This window comes from Zea mays, chromosome 5 (assembly GCF_902167145.1).
Source record: "Zea mays cultivar B73 chromosome 5, Zm-B73-REFERENCE-NAM-5.0, whole genome shotgun sequence".
Lineage (NCBI taxonomy): Eukaryota > Viridiplantae > Streptophyta > Magnoliopsida > Poales > Poaceae > Zea > Zea mays.
Window position 1 is genome coordinate 198,821,530 of NC_050100.1, and position 23,068 is coordinate 198,844,597.

The following is a 23,068-nucleotide window of genomic DNA, read 5'->3' on the forward strand; positions in this document are numbered from 1 at the left end:
TTTGACTAAGACCAACAAATCATATTCGCAGGCGTCCCCGAGAATAGATCAAATGCCAATAAGTCAAATGTGGATAGTATATTAATCCCGGTGTCGGCGTTTCAAACCCGGGGGGTCCCTGGACCGACGAGTAAATTATCGACGCGTGCCCCAGCCCAGATGGGTCGGCGCGAGACGGAGCGCGAAGGGGGGAAGAAGCCGGAGGGAGACGGGCGTGAGAGGTGGAATCCCGCGGCCTTCGTGTTTGTCCCGCGCCAAGGTCGGGTGCGCTTGCAGTAGGGAGTTACAAGCGTCCACGCGGGGGGGGAGCGAGCGGCCTCACGCGAGCGCCGTCCCGTCCTTCTCCGCGCGACCAACCCTCGTAAGAGGGCCCTGGTCCTTCCTTTTATAGGCGCAAGGAAAGGATCCAGGTGTACAATGGGGGGTGTAGCAGTGTGCTAACGTGTCTAGCGGAGGAGAGCTAGCGCCCTAAGTACATGCCATCGTGGCAGCCGGAGAGGTTTTGGCACCCGGTTCGTGTGGTGTCGTGGCCGTCGGAGGAGCGCTAGAGCCTGACGGAAGGACAACTGTCGGGGCTGTCGAGTCCTTGTTGATGTCCTCTTGCTTCCGTAAGGGGGCTGAGAGCCGCCGTCGTCATAGAGCGTGCGGGGCGCCATCATTGCTCGTATAGTGGAGCGAGCCAGATGGGACGCCGGTCTTGTTCCCCGTAGCCTGAATCAGCTTGGGGCAGGGTAATGATGGCGCCTCCTTTTGACGTGGTTGGTCTGTGCCCTGGGTTGGGCGAGGTGGAGGCTCCTCCGAGGTCGAGGTCGAGTCTGTCTTCCGAGGCCGAGGTCGAGTCCGAGCCCCTGGGTCAGGCGAGGCGGAGACTGTCGGCTGAGGCCAGGGCTGAGTCCGAGCCCTGGGGTCAGGCGAAGCGGAGTTCGTCATCCTTCGGGGCTGAGCCCGAGTCTGAGCCCTGGGGTCGGGCGAAGCGGAGTTCGTCGTCTTCCGAGGCTGAGCCCGAGTCCAAGCCCTGGGGTCGGGCGAAGCGGAGTTCGTCGTCTTCCGGGGCTGAGCCCGAGTCCGAGCCCTGGGGTCGGGCGAAGCGGAGTTCATCGTCTTCTGGGGCTGAGCCCGAGTCCGAGCCCTGGGGTCGGGCGAAGCGGAGTTCGTCGTCTTCCGGGGCTGAGCCCGAGTCCGAGCCATGGGGTCGGGCGGAGCGGAGTTTCCCATAGTGCCTGGGGCCGGGCTTGGCTGTCGTCAGCCTCACTCTGTCGTGTGACACAGCAGTCGGAGCGGCGCAGGCGGCGCTGTCCTCTTGTCAGACGGGTCAGTGGAGCGGCGAAGTGACTACGGTCACTTCGGCTCTGACAACTGGAGGGCGCGCGTCAGGATAAAGGTGTCAGGCCACCTTTGCATTAAATGCCCCTACGATTTGGTCGGTTGGCGTGGCGATTTGGCCAAGGTTGCTTCTTGGTGAAGACTGGGCCTCGTGCGAGCCGAAGGTGTGTCCGTTGCTGGAGGGGGTCCTCGGGCGAGACGTAGATCCTCCGGGGTCGGCTGCCCTTGCCCGAGGCTGGGCTCGGGCGAGGCGTGATCGCGTCCCTCGAATGGACCGATCCTTGACTTAATCGCACCCATCAGGCCTTTGCAGCTTTGTGCTGATGAGGGTTACCAGCTGAGATTTAGGAGCCTTGAGGGTACCCCTAATTATGGTCCCCGACAGTAGCCCCCGAGCCTCGAAGGGAGTGTTAATACTCGCTTGGAGGCTTTTGTCGCACTTTTTTGCAAGGGGACCAGCCTTTCTCGGTTGCGTTTTGTTCCGGTGGGTGCGCGCGAGCGCACCCGCCGGGTGTAGCCCCCGAGGCCTCGGAGGAGTGGTTTGACTCCTCCGAGGTCTTAATGCCTCGCACAATGCTTCGACTGGTCTGGTTGTTCCCTCATGCGAGCTGGCCATAGCCCGGGTGCACGGTCGGGTCCCAAGTTCTCGGGCTAGTATGTTGACGCTGTCAACGATTTGGCCAGAGCCAGGTTTGCGAGAGCAGCCCCCGAGCCTCTGCACAGGGCGAGAGGACGATCAAGGACAGACTCGACTTTTTACATACGCCCCTGCGTCACCTTTCCACAATGAGGAGGGGGGAAAAGCGCCATGTTGCCCTTGGAGGGCGCCGAACATGGTGTCTACAGTGAGCTGCTGACGGGTAATCCGAGTGGACGCCCGTGCCCCATTTGTTAGGGGTCGGCTAGAGGCCCGGAGGCGCGCTCCAAAAGTACCTGCGGGTGATCTGCCGGACCCGGTCCCCTTTCGACGGGGTCCGAGGGCTCGATGCCTCCCTCTGATGGGATTCCGTTACAAGATCGTTCCCGCTGGTCTCGGAAATGTCCTAGGGTACCTCGGGAGCGTAGCCCGAGCCTTGGTTATGTATCGAACGTACCCAGGGTCATCCCTCGCTCTGTGTCTGAGGCGGTTGAGAACCCTTCGAGGGCCAGCCTGCGAACCCCTGATCAGTAGTGGGCGCGGAGCCCGAGTGGCCTGAGGCGGCCGTTGAACCCTTCCGAGGGGCCGGCCTTCGAACCTCTGACCAGTAGTGGGCGCGGAGCCCAAGCGCTCTGAGGCGGCTGTTGAACCCCTCCGAGGGGCCAGCCTTTGAACCCCTGATCAGTAGGGGGGCTCGGGGCCCGTTTCCTTCGCGGAGAAGGATCCCTTTTTGGGGTATCCCCCTTTCCCGGTCCCTGTTGTAAGAGAGAGAAAGAGGAAAAAAGGGAAAGAATACGAAATCGAGATGACGTGGCGCACCTTTTTGACGCGGTCATTATGGCGAAGGTGAAGCGTCGCTCGCTTCTCCTGCCAGAGGCGCCGCCTGTCCCGCCGCGGAGTTAATGCGACGGGGCAGGTGGTTCGCGGGGCAGCCGTTGCGCGTGCGCGAGCCGTTCGAGGAATGGAACACGGGCGCGTCGTCTTCACACCGTGAGAGAGGGTTCTCTCGCTATCCCACGAGGTGACGTGAGCTTGGCCGACGACGTGACCGCTGCTTCTGCCCGCCTGCCACCACCATTACTGCCGGCCCATTTTTGGCCGCATCGACCGTCGTGCCTCCTCCTGCGGCCGACTGGCCCGTGATCGATGCGCCTGGCTGGCACTGTTGGGTCGTACGCAGGGTTGCCTCGAGTCGCGGTACTGGTTCCGCAGTCGGGGAGGCGTGGCAGTGGCGCGAGCGGCGGTGCAGTTGCTCGAACGTAACAACCGGCGCGTCGGTTGCATGACGTGTGGGCCTGGGCCTCCATGCTGGGCGCGTTGGAGTCGAACGGGCGCGCCCACCTGGCGCGGTTGCATGCCGACTGTGTAGCTGTCCGCCCTTTCACCCGCTGGTCTGGGCAAAAGTGGAGGAATGCTTGTAACCGCTGGGCAGTTGCATGCACCGCGCGTGGCGGTTTGGCTTCTTCTGCCCTGGGCCAGCTTGCATGACGCGTGGGACCCAGCCCCCGTGTCGTAGGGGGAGGATCTTGGAGCGTGTTGGAGAAGACTCGGCCCGCAACGGCTGGGGACACAAGTAGGGAGAGTCGTCTTTAAAAGGGGGGTGACCCCCTTGAAAGGCGACCATGTCTTCGCGCTCCCTTATGCATCGTGTCTTTCCACCTTCCGAGCCCCCCGGATGGGGAACACCTGCAATCCTTCCACCTTGTCGTTGGAGGAACGCAACTTCGTGGAAGTTGGTACCTTTCCGCCATCGTTCGGCTTCAAGGATTTTCATCATGCGGCCCAGCTGCATCCCTTCGCCGGTGGTCACCCAAAACGGTGACCACCAGCCCCTGGATGGGGAGAAGCAAGCCGGGCTGCGATCTTGGTCCCGCCCTCAGCTTCAAGGATGTTCATCATCCTTGCTAGGGTGGAGAGCGAGGCGAGCCGGGGCTCTACCTCCCGCACGGGTCGGCTGGCCCCCTCCTCTTCCAGCTTCTGGTGGTGGAAACCATCCTCCAGCTCTGCGGAGGACGCGTCCTCCAGCCATGTCGGGGAAGGCGAACTATTGCTGCCCAGCTAGGATGCAACATTTCGTCCTCTTCCTCGCTTTCGTGGCGAGGACGGGAGCGAGGACCTGCCGGTGCGCTTTGGAGCGGCCCGCGTTCGCTGGTGCGGCGTTGGTGAAGAGGCGGACGCCGCACGACTCTTTGGCTTTGATGTCTGGTTCGCGTCCCTTGAGCGGGGACGCGAACGAGAGCCTTCCGGTGGCCGCGTCCGTCCTAGGACCATAGCTGCTGCTGCAGAGGTCGCTGGCGGGTCGCCCGGAACTTGTCGCCCCGCAGGCTCCCCGGTGTGGAGGTTGTTCATACCCGCGAGGACGGAACCAGAGTTCCGTTTGTGATGGCACCTTGAATGCCGGTGTTTTGTTCATTGCGGCTGTCAGGGCCTGAACATGTATGTATTTTTGGCGCAGAGCCGTGTTTTTTCCTCATTTCGAGCACTAAGACTCACCTGTCAGCTATCTGAACCACTTCACCAAGCGTGAGTTGCCTCGTGCAAAGGTGACGAGTGAGGTATCCGTATCCCGGAGGCGTAGGAGTCCCTCGGCTCGGTCGGCCTTGCTGTCCGAGGCTTATCTTGCTTAGTCAAATGAACCTTCGGCTGCTCTTCGATGAGACGAAGCCGAAGGTAGCGGTGCTAGCACGGACAGAGGCAGAGTTGGCTTCGAAAAGAAGATTTGGTCGGCCGGAGCCTGGCCGGGTCGTCCACTGGCGGGACCGACGCCGTAGTTGAGTTGCCGAGGCCACGGGCCGAGCTGATGCCTTCGGGGGACAGCTGGCTGAGGCCTCGGGGTGGTCGGCCGAGCCGTCTGCTCGAGCCGGATTCCTGGAGAAGACCCTGGCGGCGATGGCCCGGGCGTGGTGCTGATGTCGTCCTTCGGGGTGGAGATCTTCCGACCACGTCGCCGTCCGAGGCTAGGTCGGACCTCGCCGAAGGCGTAGTTGACGCCGAGGGTGCTGCTGCTCCCTTCAATTGTCAAGATCCGAGCCTGCAGGATCGGATTATCTTGTAGTGTGTGTATGTTTTCTGTGGCTGCCGAGGCCCAAACACACCATTGTCGTGTTGTAAAGCTGCGTTTCTTTTCCCCTTGTTTCGAGTATCTGGACTTGTTTGTCAGTAACAAAATTGTTTGTGCGAGCGAGAGTTGCTTTTCACGGAAGGTGATGAGTGAGGTATCCGTATCCCGGAGGCGTAGGAATCCCTCGGCTCGGTCAGCCTTGCCGCTTACGCACACTCTTACTCGTCCATAGGGTTCTGTCACCGACATAGTCGAGAAGGCCCGAAGAATCGTTTCGGCAGAGGAGCTTTCGAGCGTGAAGACTTGTTCGGTCCGCGGAATCACCTATCCGAGTGCGAGTTACTTATCGCAGAAGGTGATGAGTGAGGTATCCGTATCCCGGAGGCGTAGGAATCCCTCGGCTCGGCCAGCCTTGGCTGCTTACGTGTACTCTGTAGTTTTCAGGATCCACTTTCGAAGTAGTCGGAAAGCACGAAAGATATTCTGGTAGAAAAGATCTTTTTCCGAGGAAAATTTTGACGCAGAGGGGGTTCCCCCCTTTTAGCCCCCGAGGGAGGGTCGGGCTTTGCCGAGGCAAGGCTGACCCTTCCTTGATGACTAAACTTTGCGTGTAAACGAGGCGTATGAACGACTTGAAAGCATCTTAAGGGTAGAAGCGACGTAGCTGTTGGATGTTCCAAGCGTTGTTGTAGAACTCGCCTTGACTATTGGCCAGCTTGTACATTCCGGGCTTCAGAACCTTGGCGACGACGAATGGCCCTTCCCAGGGAGGCGTGAGCTTGTGCCGCCCTCGGGCGTCTTGTCGCAGCCGAAGCACCAGGTCACCCACCTGGAGGTCTCGGGACCGAATCCCTCGGGCGTGGTAGCGTTGCAGGGACTACTGGTACCGCGCCGAGTGTAGTAAGGCCATGTCCCGAGCCTCTTCCAGCTGGTCCAGTGAGTCTTCTCGATTAGCTTGATTGCTTTGGTCGGCGTAGGCCCTCGTCCTCGGGGAACAGTATTCTAAGTCTGTGGGCAAGACGGCCTCGGCCCCATAGACTAGAAAGAACGGTGTGAAGCCCGTGGCTCGGCTCGGTGTTGTCCTCAGACTCCAGACCACCGAGGGGAGTTCCTTCATCCATCGCTTGCCGAACTTGTTGAGGTCGTTGTAGATCCGAGGCTTGAGTCCTTGCAGAATCATGCCGTTGGCACGTTCTACCTGCCCATTCGTCATGGGGTGAGCCACGGCGGCCCAGTCCACCCGGATGTGGTGATCCTCGCAGAAGTCTAGGAACTTTCTGCCGGTGAACTGGGTGTCGTTGTCGGTGATGATGGAGTTCGGGACCCCAAAGCGATGGATGATGTTGGTGAAGAATGCCACCGCCTGTTCGGACCTGATGCTATTTAGGGGTCGGACCTCGATCCACTTGGAGAATTTGTCGATGGCGACCAACAGGTGCGTGTAGCCCCCGGGTGCCTTCTGCAAGGGGCCGACTAGGTCCAGACCCCACACAGCAAACAGCCAGGTGATGGGTATGGTCTGCAGGGCCTGAGCGGGCAGGTGGGTCTGCCTTGCGTAGAACTGACACCCTTCGCAGGTGCGGACAATTCTAGTGGCATCGGCCACCGCCGTCGGCCAGTAGAAACCTTGTCGGAAGGCGTTTCCAACAAGGGCTCGAGGTGTTGCGTGATGGCCGCAAGCCCCCGAGTGTATCTCTTGTAGGAGCTCCTGGCCTTCGGCGATGGAAATGCATCGCTGGAGGATGCCTGAGGGGCTGCGGTGGTAGAGCTCCTTCCCATCTCCCAGCAAGACAAACGACTTGGCGCGCCGCGCCAACCGCCGAGCTTCGGCTCGGTCGAGGGGTAGCTCTCCTCGGTGGAGATATTGCAGGTACAGGGTCTGCCAGTTTCGATCAGGCGTGACCCCGCTCCGCTCCTCCTCGATGCGCAGTGCCTCACCCTCGGAGGCCGAGGGTGACTCGGGCCGAGCCGAGGGTGCCTCGAGCCGAGCCGAGGGTGCCTCGGGCTCGGGCGTGTCATCGATCTTGACGGAGGGTTGATGCAGGTCTCGGGAGAAGACGTCCGGGGGAACCGTTGTTCGCCCTGAGGCTATTTTAGCCAGCTCGTCTGCAGTCTCGTTGTAGCGTCGGGCGATGTGGTTGAGCTTGAGCCCGTAGAACTTGTCTTCCAGGCGCCGAACCTCATCGCAGTAGGCTTCCATCTTCGGGTCACGGCAGTGGGAGTTCTTCATGACTTGGTCGATGATGAGCTGCGAGTCACCGCGAGCGTCGAGGCGTCGGACCCCTAGCTCGATGGCGATGCGCAACCCGTTGACCAGAGCCTCGTACTCAGCCATATTGTTGGATGCCGAGAAATGGAGGGCTAGCACGTAGCGTAGGTGCTTCCCGAGGGGCGGGATGAAGAGCAGGCATGCGCCTGCTCCTGTCTTCATCAGCGACCCGTCGAAGAACATGGTCTAGAGGTCCGGTTGGATCGGAGTTGTTGGGAGCTAGGTGTCGACCCATTCAGCCACGAAGTCTGCCAAGACCTGGGACTTGATGGCCTTCCGAGGGGCGAACGAGATCGTTTCGCCCATGATCTTCACCGCCCACTTTGCAATTCTACTCGAGGCCTCTCGGCACTGGATGATCTCCCCCAGGGGGAAGGATGACACCACAGTTACCAGATGAGACTCGAAGTAGTGTCGCAACTTCCGCCGCGTACAGTAGCTTCTGAATTTGTGGGTAGCGGATCTTGGTCTCGGACAGTACCTCACTGATGAAGTAGACTGGCCTTTGGACGGGCAATGCATGCCCCTCTTCTCGTCTCTCGACCACAATCGCGGCGCTAACCACCTGAGTGGTCGCGGCGACGTAGATCAAGAGGGCTTCTCCGGCAGCGAGGGGCACCAAGATGGGCGCGTTCGTGAGGAGCGCCTTCAGGTTCCCGAGGGCTTCCTCGGCATCAGGGGTCCAAGTGAAGCACTCGGCCTTCCTTAAGAGGCGGTACAGAGGCAGGCCTCTTTCGCCGAGGCACGAGATGAAACGGCTCAGAGCCGCAAGGCATCCCGTGACCCTCTGTACGCCTTTCAAGTCCTTGATGGGCCCCATGCTGGTGACGACCGCGATCTTCTCCGGGTTGGCCTCGATATCTCGCTCGGAGATGATGAACCCCAAGAGCATGCCTCGGGGGACCCCGAAGACACACTTCTCAGGATTAAGCTTCACGCCTTTCGCCTTGAGACATCGGAATGTCACTTCAAGGTCGGAAAGGAGGTCGGAGGCTTTCCTCGTCTTGACTATGATGTCATCGACGTAGGCCTCGACCATTCGGCCAATGTGTTGGCCGAACACATGGTTCATGCTCCGTTGGTACGTTGCACCCGCATTCCTCAAACCAAACGGCATGGTGACATAGCAGTACATGCCGAAGGGTGTGATGAAAGAAGTCGCGAGCTGGTCGGACTCTTTCATCCTAATTTGGTGATACCCCGAGTAGGCATCGAGGAAAGACAGGGTTTCGCACCCAGTAGTGGAATCCACGATTTGGTCGATGCGAGGCAGAGGGTAGGGAACTTTCGGATATGCTTTGTTTAGACCAGTGTAGTCTACACACATCCGCCATTTCCCTCCTCTCTTTCTCACAAGCACAGGATTGGCAAGCCATTCGGGATGGAATACCTCTTTGATGAACCCCACGGCCATTAGCTTGTGGATCTCCTCGCCTATGGCTCTGCGCTTCTCTTCATCGAATCGGCGCAGAGGCTGCTTCATGGGTCGAGCTCCAGCTCGGATATCCAGCGAGTGCTCGGCGACATCCCTCGGTATGCCAGGCATGTCCGAGGGACTCCACGCGAAAACGTCGGCGTTCGCGCGGAGAAAGTCGACGAGTACTGCTTCCTATTTGGGATCGAGCTCGGAGCCGATCCGGATTTGCTTGGAGGCGTCGCTGCTGGGGTCGAGGGGGGCGGATTTAACCGTCTCCGCTGGCTCGAAGTTGCCGGCGTGGCGCTTCACGTCTGGCGCCTCTTTAGAGAGGCTCTCCAGGTCGGCGATGAGGGCCTCGGATTCGGCGAGGGCCTCGGCGTACTCCACGCACTCCACGTCGCATTCGTACGCCTGTTGGTACGTGGGGCCGACGGTGATGACCCCGTTGGGGCCCGACATCTTGAGCTTGAGGTAGGTGTAGTTGGGGACGGCCATGAACTTAGCGTAGCATGGCCTCCCCAATACTGCGTGGTAGGTTCCTCGGAACCCGACCACCTCGAACGCGAGGGTCTCCCTTCGGAAGTTGGAGGGCGTCCCAAAGCAGATGGGAAGATCGAGTTGTCCGAGGGGCTGGACGCGCTTCCCGGGGATGATCCCGTGGAAAGGCGCAGCGCCTGCCCGGATCGAAGACAGATCAACACGCAGGAGCCCGAGGGTCTCGGCGTAGATGATGTTGAGGCTACTGCCTCCATCCATGAGGACCTTGGTGAGCCTGACGTCGCCGATGACGGGGTCAACAACGAGCGGGTATCTTCCCGGGCTCGGCACGCGGTCGGGGTGGTCGGCTTGGTCGAAGGTGATGGGCTTGTCGGACCAGTCTAGGTAGACTGGCACCGCCACCTTTACCGAACAGACCTCCCGACGCTCTTGCTTGCGGTGCCGAGCCGAGGCGTTCGTCACTTGCCCACCGTAGATCATGAAGCAGTCGCGGACCTCGGGGGACTCTCCTGCCTGGTGATCTTCCTTCTTATCGTCGTCGTGAGCCCTGCCACCCTTCGCGGGTGGCCCGGCCTTGTGAAAGTGGCGCCGAAGCATGGCGCACTCCTCAAGGGTGTGCTTGACGGGCCCCTGATGATAGGGGCACGACTCCTTGAGCATCTTGTCGAAGAGGTTGGCACCTCCGAGAGGTTTTCGAGGGTTCTTGTACTCGGCGGCGGCGACAAGGTCCGCGTTGACGGCGTCGCGTTTCGCTTGCGACTTCTTCTTGCCTTTCTTCTTGGCGCCGCGCTGAGTTGACGCCTCGGGGACATCTTCCGGTGGGTGGCCCTATGGCTGCTTGTCCTTCCGGAAGATAGCCTCGACCGCCTCCTGGCCAGAGGCGAACTTGGTGGCGATGTCCATCAGCTCGCTCGCCCTGGTGGGGGTCTTTCGACCTAGCTTGCTCACCAGGTCGCGACAGGTGGTGCCGGCGAGGAACACGCCGATGACATCCGAATCGGTGATGTTGGGCAGCTCGGTGCGCTGCTTCGAGAATCATCGGATGTAGTCCCGGAGAGGCTCTCCCGGCTGCTGGCGGCAGTTTCGGAGATCCCAGGAGTTTCCAGGGCGCACATACGTGCCCTAGAAATTGCCAGCGAAGGCCTGGACCAGGTCGTCCCAGTTGGAGATCTGCCCCGGAGGCAGGTGGTCCATCCAGGCCCGAGCGGTATCGGAGAGGAACAGGGGGAGGTTGCGGATGATGAGGTTGTCGTCGTCCGTTCCACCCAGTTGGCAGGCCAGCCGGTAGTCCGCGAGCCACAGTTCTGGTCTCGTCTCCCCCAAGTACTTTGTGATAGTAGTCGAGGTTCGGAACCGGGTCGGGAACGGCGCCCGTCGTATGGCGCGGCTGAAAGCCTGCGGACCGGGTGGTTCGGGCGAGGGGCTCCGATCCTCCCCGCTGTCGTAGCGTCCCCCACGCCTGGGGTGGTAGCCTCGACGCTCCCTCTCGTCGGGGTGGGCCCGACGGTTGCGGTGATGGTGCTCGTGGCCGAGGCGACCCGGGGCCGCAGGCGCTGTGTTGCGCGTGCGCTCGGTGTGGACCGAGGCTTCCCGCATGAATTGGGAAGTCGCAGCGCGATGTTCCGAGGGGTACCCCTGCCTTCGGGAGGCGGAGCTTTCGGCCCGTCGGACCGCGACGTCCTCCAGGAGATTCTTGAGCTCTCCCTGAATACGCCGCCCCTCGGTGGTTGATGGCTCCAGCATCGCGCGGAGAAGCATTGCCGCTGCAGCCATGTTCTGGCCGACTCCACTGGAAGTGGGTGGCGGCCTTACCCTGACATCGTCGGCGATGCGGTGCTGGATACCCTGGGGTAGATGACGCACTTCTTCGGCCGGAGGTTGGCCCGCCCACTCCTGCCCGATGTCCCGGCGGATCGGCTCAAGTGTTCCTGCTCCCTCGTCGAGCCTGGCCTACATCTCGCGGATTTGCTCGAGTTGTGGGTCATGACCCCCCGCCGGGACGGGGACCACATCTAGCTCCCGAAGGATGTCAACGCGAGGCACAGGCCTAGGGAGATCGCCGTTCTCCGGCATACCAAGATGGTTGCCTTCGTCGGGACCCCCTAGATCGACGTGGAAACATTCACAACTTGGGCCGCAGTCCTCGTCGCCGAGGCTGCGGCTACCGTCGGAACAGTCGGAAAGGCAGTAGTCACACGCGGTCATAAAGTCCCGCATAGCACTGGGGTTACCAAGTCCGGAGAAATCCCAACAGAAGTCGGGCTTGTCATCTTCCTCGGGTCCCGAGGGCCCGTAAGTCGAGACGGCCGTCAGCCGGTCCCAGGGTGACCGCATACGATACCCCAGAGGGTTTGGACTCGCCTCTACTAGAGCGTCCACCAAAGCGAAGTCGTTTGGCGGGTCGAGGCTGAATCCAAAAGGCGTGAGATGGAAATCGGTTGGTACCTCTTGGTCGACGGGCGATGACGAAGTCACGTCAGGGACTGACTGCACCGTTGTCTCAGGTACGAGGGTGACGCCTAGCAAGTCCTTCACGAGCGTGCTGGTGTCGTCCGTTCGCTCGGGGTTGGCGTGTTGCGGGGAGACGGCGCTCGTCTTCGTCTCAGACGCGAGGTCGATGCCCGATGTGTCCCCCGTTGGGGCGCCGGCGCCGTCGACTCGCTCGACAGCCGACGAGGTGCCGCCTCCTGCTTGGCCTTGGTTGCCCCGCCTCCTCCTCCGTCGGTGGGGGAGGGGACGGGGTGAGCTCGAATGTTGTTCTTCCGCCACGTGGGGAAGACGTCGTCGATTCCGCCACCGGCGGGCGGGCTATCGGACGCCATTGTCGCTGTCGCGCGGCAGGGGGAAGGAGTATCATGTCATAGCTGCCGTCGAGGGACATGAACTCAAGACTCCCGAAACGGAGCACCGTCCCGGGCTAGAAAGGTTGCTAGAGACTGCCCATCTGGAGCTTGACGGGAAGCTGTTCGTCAACACGCAGCAGGCCCCTACCTGGCGCGCCAACTGTCGGTGTTTCGAACCCGGGAGGTCCCTGGACCGACGAGTAAATTATCGCCGCGTGCCCCAGCCCAGATGGGAAGGCGCGAGACGGAGCGCGAAGGGGGGAAGAAGCCGGAGGGAGACGGGCGTGAGAGGTGGAATCCCGCGCCCTTCGCGTTTGTCCCGCGCCCAGGTCGGGTGCGCTTGCAGTAGGGGGTTACAAGCGTCCACGCGGGGGGGAGCGAGCGGCCTCACGCGAGCGTCGTCCCGTCCTTCTCCGCGCGGCCAACCCTCATAAGAGGGCCCTGGTCCTTCCTTTTATAGGCGCAAGGAAAGGATCCAGGTGTACAATGGGGGGGTGTAGCAGTGTGCTAACATGTCTAGCGGAGGAGAGCTAGCGCCCTAAGTACATGCCATCGTGGCAGCCGGAGAGGTTTTGGCACCAGGTTCGTGTGGTGTCGTGGCCATCGGAGGAGCACTGGAGCCTGACGGAAGGACAGCTGTCGGGGCTATCGAGTCCTTGCTGATGTCCTCTTGCTTCCGTAAGGGGGCTAAGAGCCGCCGTCGTCATAGAGCGTGCGGGGCGCCATCATTGCTCGTATAGTGGAGCGAGCCAGATGGGACGCCGGTCTTGTTCCCCGTAGCCTGAGTCAGCTTGGGGCAGGGTAATGATGGCGCCTCCTATTGACGTGGTCGGTCCGTGCCCTGGGTTGGGCGAGGTGGAGGCTCCTCCGAGGTCGAGGTCGAGTCTGTCTTCCGAGGCCGAGGTCGAGTCCGAGCCCTTGGGTCGGGCGAGGCGGAGACCGTCGGCTGAGGCCAAGGCTGAGTCCGAGCCCTGGGGTCGGGCGAAGCGGAGTTCGTCGTCCTTCGGGGCTGAGCCCAAGTCCGAGCCCTGGGGTCGGGCAAAGCGGAGTTCGTCGTCTTCCGGGGCTGAGCCCGAGTCCGAGCCCTGGGGTCGGGCGAAGTGGAGTTCGTCGTCTTCTGGGGCTGAGCCCGAGTCCGAGCCCTGGGGTCGGGGGAAGCGGAGTTCGTCGTCTTCCGGGGCTGAGCCCGAGTCCGAGCCCTGGGGTCGAGCGAAGCGGAGTTTGTCGTCTTCCGGGGCTGAGCCCGAGTCCGAGCCCTGGGGTCGGGCGGAGCGGAGTTCGTCGTCTTCCGGGGCTGAGCCCGAGTCCGAGCCCTCGAGTCGGGCGGAGCGGAGTTTCCCATAGCGCCTGGGGCCGGGCTTGGCTGCCGTCAGCCTCACTCTTTCGTGTGGTACAGCAGTCGGAGCGGCGCAGGCGGCGCTGTCCTCTTGTCAGACGGGTCAGTGGAGCGGCGAAGTGACTACGGTCACTTCGGCTCTGTCAACTTTAGGGCGCGCGTCAGGATAAAGGTGTCAGGCCACCTTTGCATTAAATGCCCCTGCGATTTGGTCGGTTGGCGTGGCGATTTGGCCAAGGTTGCTTCTTGGTGAAGACTGGGCCTCGGGCGAGCCGAAGGTGTGTCCGTTGCTGGAAGGGGTCCTCGGGCGAGACGTAGATCCTCCGGGGTCGGCTGCCCTTGCCCGAGGCTGGGCTCGGGCGAGGCGTGATCGCGTCCCTCGAATGGACCGATCCTTGACTTAATCGCACCCATCAGGCCTTTGCAGCTTTGTGCTGATGGGGGTTACCAGCTGAGATTTAGGAGCCTTGAGGGTATCCCTAATTATGGTCCCCGACACCCGGGTATATCCACATCTACATCAGGTAGAAGCATTCAGACCAATATGGTTACTCCTCAACGATTTCTGACAAACTCCATATACACAGGAGTACACACCGAACGACAAGTTCAGTTTGGCTTTTGTGCATTTAATAGAATATTGAGGAATTATACTATATGGGCATTCCTCCCCCTAATGCCGAGATGTTCTAAAAAGCATACAGATAAAATCCCCAACCACAATCATCTAGTTTGTGGCCAATGTATGCTATTGTGGTGATTTATTTGGGAAATCTTACGCACATTACAGATATGGGTTTTATGCAGTGAGCTTTGGACTTAGATTGATGTAGTGGCATGAATACTACATATTTGTCCTTCAACGTGAAGGATTAGTCTCAACTTCCAGCAAGACACGCAACAACAAGTTGCTTCATGGTTACAATTCTGTAAACTTATTGTTTTTATTACCAAATACACAGTCAATCATTAAGATTTAGACTGATATGTGCAACACTATGTTATCCAGAAGGGTCCTTCAGGGGCTCATGCATACCATTCATCGTTTGGAGCTAGTAGTTGACTTCAGATCAACAAGTAAAATGACCATCAGGGTCTAGCGCTCACAAGAATATTCATTGGTTGCATTGTGCTTTCAGGCACATAGGAGAATTTGCGCATATATAATGGTGGTAAAGTGCACGGCATCAGGCCAATGCTGCCAAGCAGAGACTTTTATATGCAGAGATGTATAGTCCAGCTCGTTTTATTATTGCCCATGGTTTATCCAATTACTCATACCGTTCTGAAATTGGGTATCGATTTATGCAACATTTTTAGGTATTATAATTTTGAGAGAGAACTTATAACAACAGTCAAATATTTGTTGTGTAAGCTGTCAACAAGGAAAACTTTTCTCCTCATATTATACACCAATTTGTTCTATAAAGCATTATTTCGATCTCTTCATTGTTCAGCAAAAAGAGAAGCTTTGGAATAGAACATACAACACCAAGAATTTATTTTATCTGGGAAAATCATCTGATTCCTAAGCTTTCGACAAAGCAAATGGAGATAACTGCTTGGCAAGAGCGAAAGAAATACCAATATCCGTCTGGGACTAGTCTTCTACAGCAGATAATACTGCTCTCATACGAAGGACTCATCGTGACTAGGGAGAATGCAACAGGTCTCCATAAGATTTTTATATTTTTATCACAAATTATCACCACTCATAATCTCGTGGTCAAGACTTATGGCTCTTCTGGTGCCAAGGACCAAGGACAAATTAATGCCTAATGTAGCTTCAAGCTCTGTGGTGATGTGTGATTCCATGGCTATTTTTGTACTCTTCTTACTTCTGGTAGATCATATATAGATTATGGTAAGCATGCCAAGGGGTGGAATACAATGTAGTTCTGCTACATAAACCCCATATATATGTCTATTCAGAATCGACCTTTACCATTTGGTTTATAGTATATACCATACTAGCCAAAGGACTATCCCAAGTCAATTCAGCGGCTATAAGTATTTAAATTCTGAGAGATGTATGCAACACATGCATAGAGGTCCTAGATAGGCCGAGTAAAGTGGTTCGATGAGAACACACAATGTTTTTTCACACCAACGTTGTGAAAAAAATATCAGAATTACCTTTCGATGTACTCGCAATTTCGTGTTGCTAAGGTACTAGCCATTTATCTCAAAATTCGCTTCATGTCGTTCAACGACAAATAGCAATATGCAACCATCTGGTTGAGCAATGTATGACTGAGATTCTAGCATTTATTCATCTGACAATGTCTTATTGCTTATTAATAATATCACAATTGTGATGTTTTCTTTGCCAAAAAGGCTTTCATGTGTTAATATTGAATTTCTTCAGGTTACTTCGGGTAAAACTTTATGCATGAGGAGAGAGCAGAGATTTAACTTATCTGTGTTTCATTGTATTTCGATTTAATTTCCCAGATTTAATATAGTTGTTATGGCCACTTGGCGATATATATAAATATATGATGCCACACCACACAATCAAACAAAATATAAATTGAAAACAAAATTGTTTACGAAGATTGCACATAATGTGACTTCAGGACCTTGAACAATCCACCACAATCCACGCGAGTACAAGCTCTAGCGTATCTGGCGTCAACGCGTGTGCGGCCATCAGGGCTACGGCAGTATAGCAAGCCTTCGTAATAAGCGCAACAGGCACAATTATGGCTCGGTAATTGGGGTACACGATAAATCCACGCAACGTGCGCAACAGGCGCAATTGTGGCTCGCGGCAGACAGACAGTGCCTACAGGGCATGCAAAAAATATGTGACTTAGCGATAGCGGTCTGACTCAACGGGAGCGATCCGATTAATGGAGAGCGCGACATAGCAATCACATGACGCAACCAAGTTCGTACGACACAAATACTGCGTCGTGTTGCCATGACGCAGCCAATGCTTAGCCAACGCCATAACTCAATTGATTAATAATGTATCCTGATTGGCGTGTCCTATTACCCACTATACAATTTAATCACTCAGCGTGAGTTCGAAAGCTCAACACAACACAAATATTTAGAGCGTTTTAAGTATACACAATATATACTCCACATGCATTTAATAATTTTCTACTATTTACTTCAGGAAATAAAGCAGAAAAAATAAATACCAATATTAATGCATAATCATAACCCATCGGGTATAAAAATATTTTTTTAATATTTAAGCATGCATTTTTTCTATTAATTATTTACAATAGAAAATAATTAATCGAGGTAAAAGCTGTAACATACTTTTCTTTTCTTTTACAACAGAAAACCAATATTAATGCATGATCGGTGGGGTCAAGAAGGACAGGGCGCGGTCATCAGGATCGGGAAACCGGAGCGAAGCAGGGTGCAGAGTGTAAAATACTTTTCTTTTCCTCATCCATGCAGCCGGTTGCAAGATCCATTTTTGTTGCGCTTCACACAAGAATGCATGGGGAGAATCCATGAAATAGCACTTGTTTGAGACGACGTTCACGAAATAGCATCCGATTTCAAGTAATTCATAGAATAGCACTTGTTTTACCAAATTAATTCAGAAAACAACACTCTATCTATATTTTGCATTCTTTTATTGCTTACCTCACATACAAATGGACCAAATTACCCCTATTTATCACAACCTTCCTTTTTTATCTCTTATGTCTATAAGAACAACATAAATAAATAAAATATATGACCTCTATTTTTATAGTGTTAAACATACAAATAGACACATATGTTTTATGAACGAAGAAATCTATATTTAACTATTAAATTTAGAACCAGGTATCTTCGGTCGTCGAACTTTTGTCTAATTTTAAAAGTTCGACGACCGAAGATACCTGGTTCTAAATTTAATAATTAAATATAGACTTTTTCGTTTATAAAACATATGTGTCTATTTGTATGTTTAACACTATAAAAATAGAGGTCATATATTTTATTTATTTATGTTGTTCTTATGGACATAAGAGATAAAAAAATAAGATTGTGATAAATAGGGGTAATTTGGTCCATTTGTATGTGAGGTAAGAAATAAAAGAATGCAAAATATAGATAGAGTGTTGTTTTCTGAATTAATTTGGTAAAACAAGTGCTATTCTATGAATTACTTGAAATCGGATGCTATTTCGTGAACGCCGTCTCAAACAAGTGCTATTTGATGGATTCTCCCAGAATGCATGCGGTCTGCGCTACGGAATAGCATTTAACCAGCCAAGAGAACGAGATTGCATGTAGCCATGCACATAACTGCACAAGCGACCAGTCCGCCCACAATGCCGCTTATGGGACCCACTCATAAATACCGGCCGCTTTGTACAGACGCCATATGCAGGTCAGCTTTGTACGAGTGCTACCTCTTGTTTGTTACACATCCGCAAGAAGCGGACTCGGGGGACACTAGTCAGTAGCCACTAGCGGCAGTCAACGAGTCATGTGAAGTAGAGTGCGGCTTTCGGCGTTAGCACAACCTCCGGCGTGTAGAGCGGCTGTCAATGTGCAGCGTGTGGGAACGACCTTCGGTCTCGAGAGTGCAGAGCGGATGCCGACGCACGGCGATCCCGGCACTAGCGTGACTGCTGGCACGCGGTGGTCGATTGGATTTTTTTCTTTGTTAATCACAGTCCAAAATTCTCTTCTTCGATCCTCAATGAGAGCAGCAAATTCAATCTACTAGAAATACATACCACTCGATTGCGTCGAGGGGAATCGAAGCCTGTCGCGTAGGACAGTTCGGCTAGGCCGAGGACCTGCCGGCGTGGTGGAGAGTCGATGCAGATCGGGTCCGTAGCAACGTTGAGGTAGAGCGTGCTGATAACATGTTGAGAACTACGTTATCAGGATCACCAGATCCGCTCCCTTCCCTCCCGTCAGCAGTAGAGGCGCAAGAAAATGTAGAAAACTCGTCTTCCTTCCCATAAACACGACAGAGGAAACACACGAGACACAAGATATAGTGTTGGGCCTCTGGCCTCTTTCTGATCTCTGTATTATGATGGACTGTACAAGTTCCTTATATAGAGATGTGAGACTCATTAGGGACAAAGCATGTATTTACCCACATAACCCTAACTAGGGTTACTTAACAAACCCGACCCATCCAAATACAATTAGACACAAGTAGGTAGCCGGACTTTACCGTTTGTTTCAGCATTTTTAAAGATTTTGTACTTCAGTTTTTTTTGGATTTTCTAAAAGCCAAACAATTTTCATAAGCTAAAAGCCCCCAAAGGCCAAGTTCACCCAGCGAGCTTCCGAATTGTCTCCCGATAGTTTTTTATTATTTTTGAATGATTAAAAAACTGAAGTACGAAATCTCTAAAAAAACTGAAACAGACGGGACCTTAATTAGGTCATGCGCAGATAAGCGGCCCAATATAGAGTTTGGTACTACTTTGCGCTTACGGAAGACTGGTCGGCACAACCGCACAATACTTCGGTCCGGCCGATTGGACCGAAAGATTTGCGTATTGACATTGCCGAAGAGTGAGTAAATAGGCCCATACCTGGATTCTTCGTGGACCAGAAGTGAAGGTTGCCAGAATCTCTTGGCCCATCAAGACTACAGTCTCGGACTTTGTATATTTATTTGCATTCTGTGATATGTAGGAGATTTGCTGCATACAGTTGTGCCCTTCTTATTTAGACCGTACCCTCTTATATATTTTTCGGTTTCGGTTTCTAGACCGAAACGGCTTTTAGATTCTTTGTATTCAGCTTGGTTTTGACAGGATTTTTTTGACAGGTGTTTTGATTAATCGCTTGAAAAAGCCGGCCGCAACAAAAAAAAATCCTACAAAAGAGGGTCCTAGACTTCAGACTTTGGGGAGAGAAAACTGTTGGAGCTTGTTACCTGTTGCTCAACTCCAGCGGTGAAGCGACGATGGTTTGAGTTGATAATGTGGCTCACAAAGTTTTGCACCGACGGTTACGGGTTACTTTCCAAATTCCAAACGACCGGTGCTTAAATTGCAAAAGCAAGTTGATGTACAGGATAAAGAGTCGATCGTGAGTGCTAGTTTATTTATGAGCGAGATACTTTAGGCTTTTCAGCATGTTGCTCGGAGCACATTAGAATCGCAGCGGCACCGAAGTTTTGAGATCGCGGTGTGTGCTGACAGATCGTCCAGTCCTATCTAATTACGCGGCCACTTAAATCGCCTCGCCTTGCGTTGCGTCTATCTGCATATATGTGCATTACCCATTCCATTAAAATATTTGCGAAATCCTTATCCGTCAGCTACGGGTCATATCCGAGACCAGACTGGCCGCGAGAGCTCGTGCTGGGACGGGGCTGCCGGCGTAGTGGTCCGTCGCCGGCTTTTTACTCGCTCTGGTCCCTCCTGCTGTTTCAGATATGCAGCATGTTGTATGATGCATCATCGCCGCATGCCTGTTTCTTCAGTGCACAAGTTTTGTACTCCACTACGAGGCACGCACGCCGAATCCCATCCACATCCAGCTCCGACCGATCCATCCCTCTGAATCCTATCGCGCAGGCGCAGCGAGACGAGACGCGGCTTTCGTTGCTTTATGGGCCCGTACGTGGACTGGATAATGGGCTTGGGTTGGGTTGGGTTGTGGCGAACTACCTAGCTAGGTTATTTGCGGTACGGTGGAACAAAGTTCCATAGAGTATGCGTGCCCCGTATTTTCAAGAAAACAAATCATGGATTGCTGCGTGCTGCCGTCACCTTTTCCACCCCTCGTTCTGTAATAATCTGCGAGCCATTGCGATCGTGAGTGAGGCAATGCGTGCGCACCGGCATAGGTCCCCGTCACACCCTAGTGCGTGGTGCTGCTGTGATGCAACAACGCGCAGGAGGAGAATTAAAACTTGCGGCCCGGCCGGGGGAAAGCTACGGGAGAAACACAGACAGTATGCGAAGCTGCGCTGACACGATCAATTTGCGCATATGCTCCCTTTTCCCGTATATATATGTGTGTTATAATTATAACGCGAGTGGCAAGGGCATGGCTGGCACGCAGTAGTGCCGTCGTTTTGTTCGCCTCTGTGCGCGATCCGTGTCAGAATGCTTTGGTTTGTAAACCTGTGTACATTGTCATTGACCTATGCGATCATCGGATTTCGGATGTCAAGCTGTGACCTCCTTACCGTCCACGGGAAATAATAATCCAAGGTTAGAATGGAGTTAACTTGAGATGCGTTAACTCTTTAATAAAATTGTGATGTCTTATAATTTAGAATAAAGTGATTATACAATAATGAAATGGTACATGCACAATGTGGCCAGGCTAAATCTTATCGAGTTCGTCGTGTCTGATCTCCGCCGCCTGGTTTGAAGATGGAGGTTTTTCATGATCCTCACTATCGATCAAGCCTTGCTTGTCTGGTTTTCCCGTGACTCCTCGGCGGTGTCCGGTTCGTTCAGCGGGTGCACTTTGATCGTCATCTCGGCTTCTCCCTTCTTGTCGTCATCATCATCGTCCTCGGTCTGCTTGAAGTTGGCAAGCGTTGCCAGCGCGTCAACGGCATCCACGACGCCCTCGACCCTCGCGGATATCTCCACCAGCAGCGACGCCACGGTGAAGACGGGCATGGTGTCCATGAGGGACGTCTCTCCCAGCTTCACGGCCAGCATGGACGGGAGCGCCCGCAAGTCGGCCTGAAGCTCCTGCACCGCCGTGTTCATGTCCGCCACCGCGAAGTCCAGGGCCCGGGAGGAGGACGTCGACATGGTGGCGACGGAGCGCGACGCCTCCCGGAGCACCCGCGCGCACCGTGCGGCCACCGCGGAGCACGCGTCGCGAAGGAGCCGCTTCACGTGCGGGGGCGCCTGCACCTCGGCGCCCGCGCAGCTGCTCAGGGCCTCCACGCAGTAGGCGCACGCGCGCATCGCCGCGCCCACCCTGGCGTACTGCCCGTAGGGGTGGCGGAAGCCGAAGGGGCCGTGCGCGGGCTCCCACCTCGCCAGGTTGGCCTGCGCGTCCTCGGACGCCTTGGAGTTGAGCACGCACTTGTACCCGTCCGCCCCCGCCCCCGCCCCGCTGGCCGGCCCTTCCGCGAAGTAGCTCTCGACGCAGGCCACCACGGCGGCCGCGAGCTTGTCCATGTTCCGCGTGGTGAGGAGGTGCAGCTCCTTGCCGGCCCACACGGGGCAGATGAGCATGCTGACGGCGAGGCACAGGAAGATGCCGATAGCGATGGTGGAGACCCGCTGCTGCGCCAGCGCCGCTAGCTCGTCGACGCGGTACCCCGACACGGCCACCAGGCTGTACGTCAGGATGAAGATGGTCACGCCGTAGTCGAACCGCGCTTTCACCGTCGGGATGAACCGCGAGAAAGTGGCCGCCGCAGCTGCATTCATGTACGTGCACGCGTATGTTATTCACTTTTGCTGTTACCAGTGGCTTGTCCTTGTCAGTATTACACAATGACAATGCAGAATACGTACCCAGCAGAAAGAGCGAGCCACTGAGGATGTAAGGCTCGAGCTCGCCAGACTTGTCAGCCGCCCAGTGCACGCCGAGCGCGAGAACGCCGGCGCTCGCCGTAGCAACCACTCGGTTGAAACACTTGTACACGCTGCCACCTGCCAATACATGCAAAGACAGTCAGAGAACCAACCGGGTGCATGGAGACGATATATATCCACACATGCATGCACGATTGCACGCACGCGGCTGGAGCCTTGGTGCGTGCACATATGATATGTTACTATAGTGCAGCTCCGCGCGGGCACTCTGTGCCAACTGCCAAACAAGCAAAGCCGAGCATCGACTCACCGACAGTGTATTCGAAGACAACGACGACCGTCATGATGGCCCACATGGCAGCCCCGCCAACGCCGTCGTACAGGGGCCTCGTGTAGTAGAAGACGGAGACCAGCGCGAGCGCCAGGCCGACCTTGAGCCCGTGCACCGCCTTCCGGGGATCATCCGCCCCGATCCTCCACACCTTCCTCGCGAACCCGGCGACCCTGCTCCACGCCTTGGCGAAGCAAGCCAGCAGCCACGCCAACGCCCTCGCGGCAGGCCCGGCCTCGTGCTCCACGGTCACCGACGCGCCCTCCGGCACCGTCACCCGCCATTCCAGACCACTACTCTGCTGCGCTTCCCTCGCGGCGGCGTCCATGCTGACCGGTACAAGAGCGTGGCTGCCAACACCTGCTGGGTCCCTATTGTAACGCGCGCGGCAACAGAATGTGACCCTGCAGCGTAGTATTTGGTACTGTGTCTGACTCTTGCGAGGTTGACCTCAGCCTCTCTGTTGGAAGCTCTCGTCGCTTCTCTGTCTGTCTCACTTGCTCCTTCCAACAGAGGAGTGAGAGGAACAAAATGCTAGGATTTCTCAACAGACGATCTCCTCCTCGTCGTGGAATGCTGTGAGAAAGCTGGAGACCTGTATATATAATAGCACAAGAGAGATGGGGGGGTATTGGACTTTGACGTAGGGCACAAAAAGCAGAGATTAGGGAAGACCAACCCCGCGCACAAAGGCTGCACACAGCCATACATGCATTTTGGAAAGGGAGCTGGCTGGCCGAAGAAAAAAAAATGCGGGCGAGTGGATCGGCAGTAGGATCGCTAGTGTGGTACGTTCAGATTGGGTACGGTTTCTTTTCATCCTGGCTAATATACGCTTGTTCGCCACCGAGCTGTATTCTTTTTTTTTTCTTCCCTTCCAGTCTCTAGCGTGAGAGCGATTTT

The 23,068-nt window shown here is 55.6% G+C and overlaps 1 protein-coding gene across 1 annotated transcript; it reads right to left on the reverse strand.

Moving 5' to 3' along the window:
* Window positions 1-20,594: 20,594 nt before the first annotated feature.
* On the reverse strand, window positions 20,595-22,714 carry LOC103627532 (aluminum-activated malate transporter 10-like). The gene is made up of 3 exons (NM_001346994.1): window positions 22,145-22,714; window positions 21,814-21,951; window positions 20,595-21,716 (listed from the first exon to the last, which is right to left on the reverse strand). Exons 1-3 carry the CDS (start codon window positions 22,491-22,493, stop codon window positions 20,734-20,736), a joined length of 1,470 nt encoding a protein of 489 aa, NP_001333923.1. The 5' UTR covers window positions 22,494-22,714; the 3' UTR covers window positions 20,595-20,733.
* Between the last annotated feature and the right edge of the window lie 354 nt (window positions 22,715-23,068).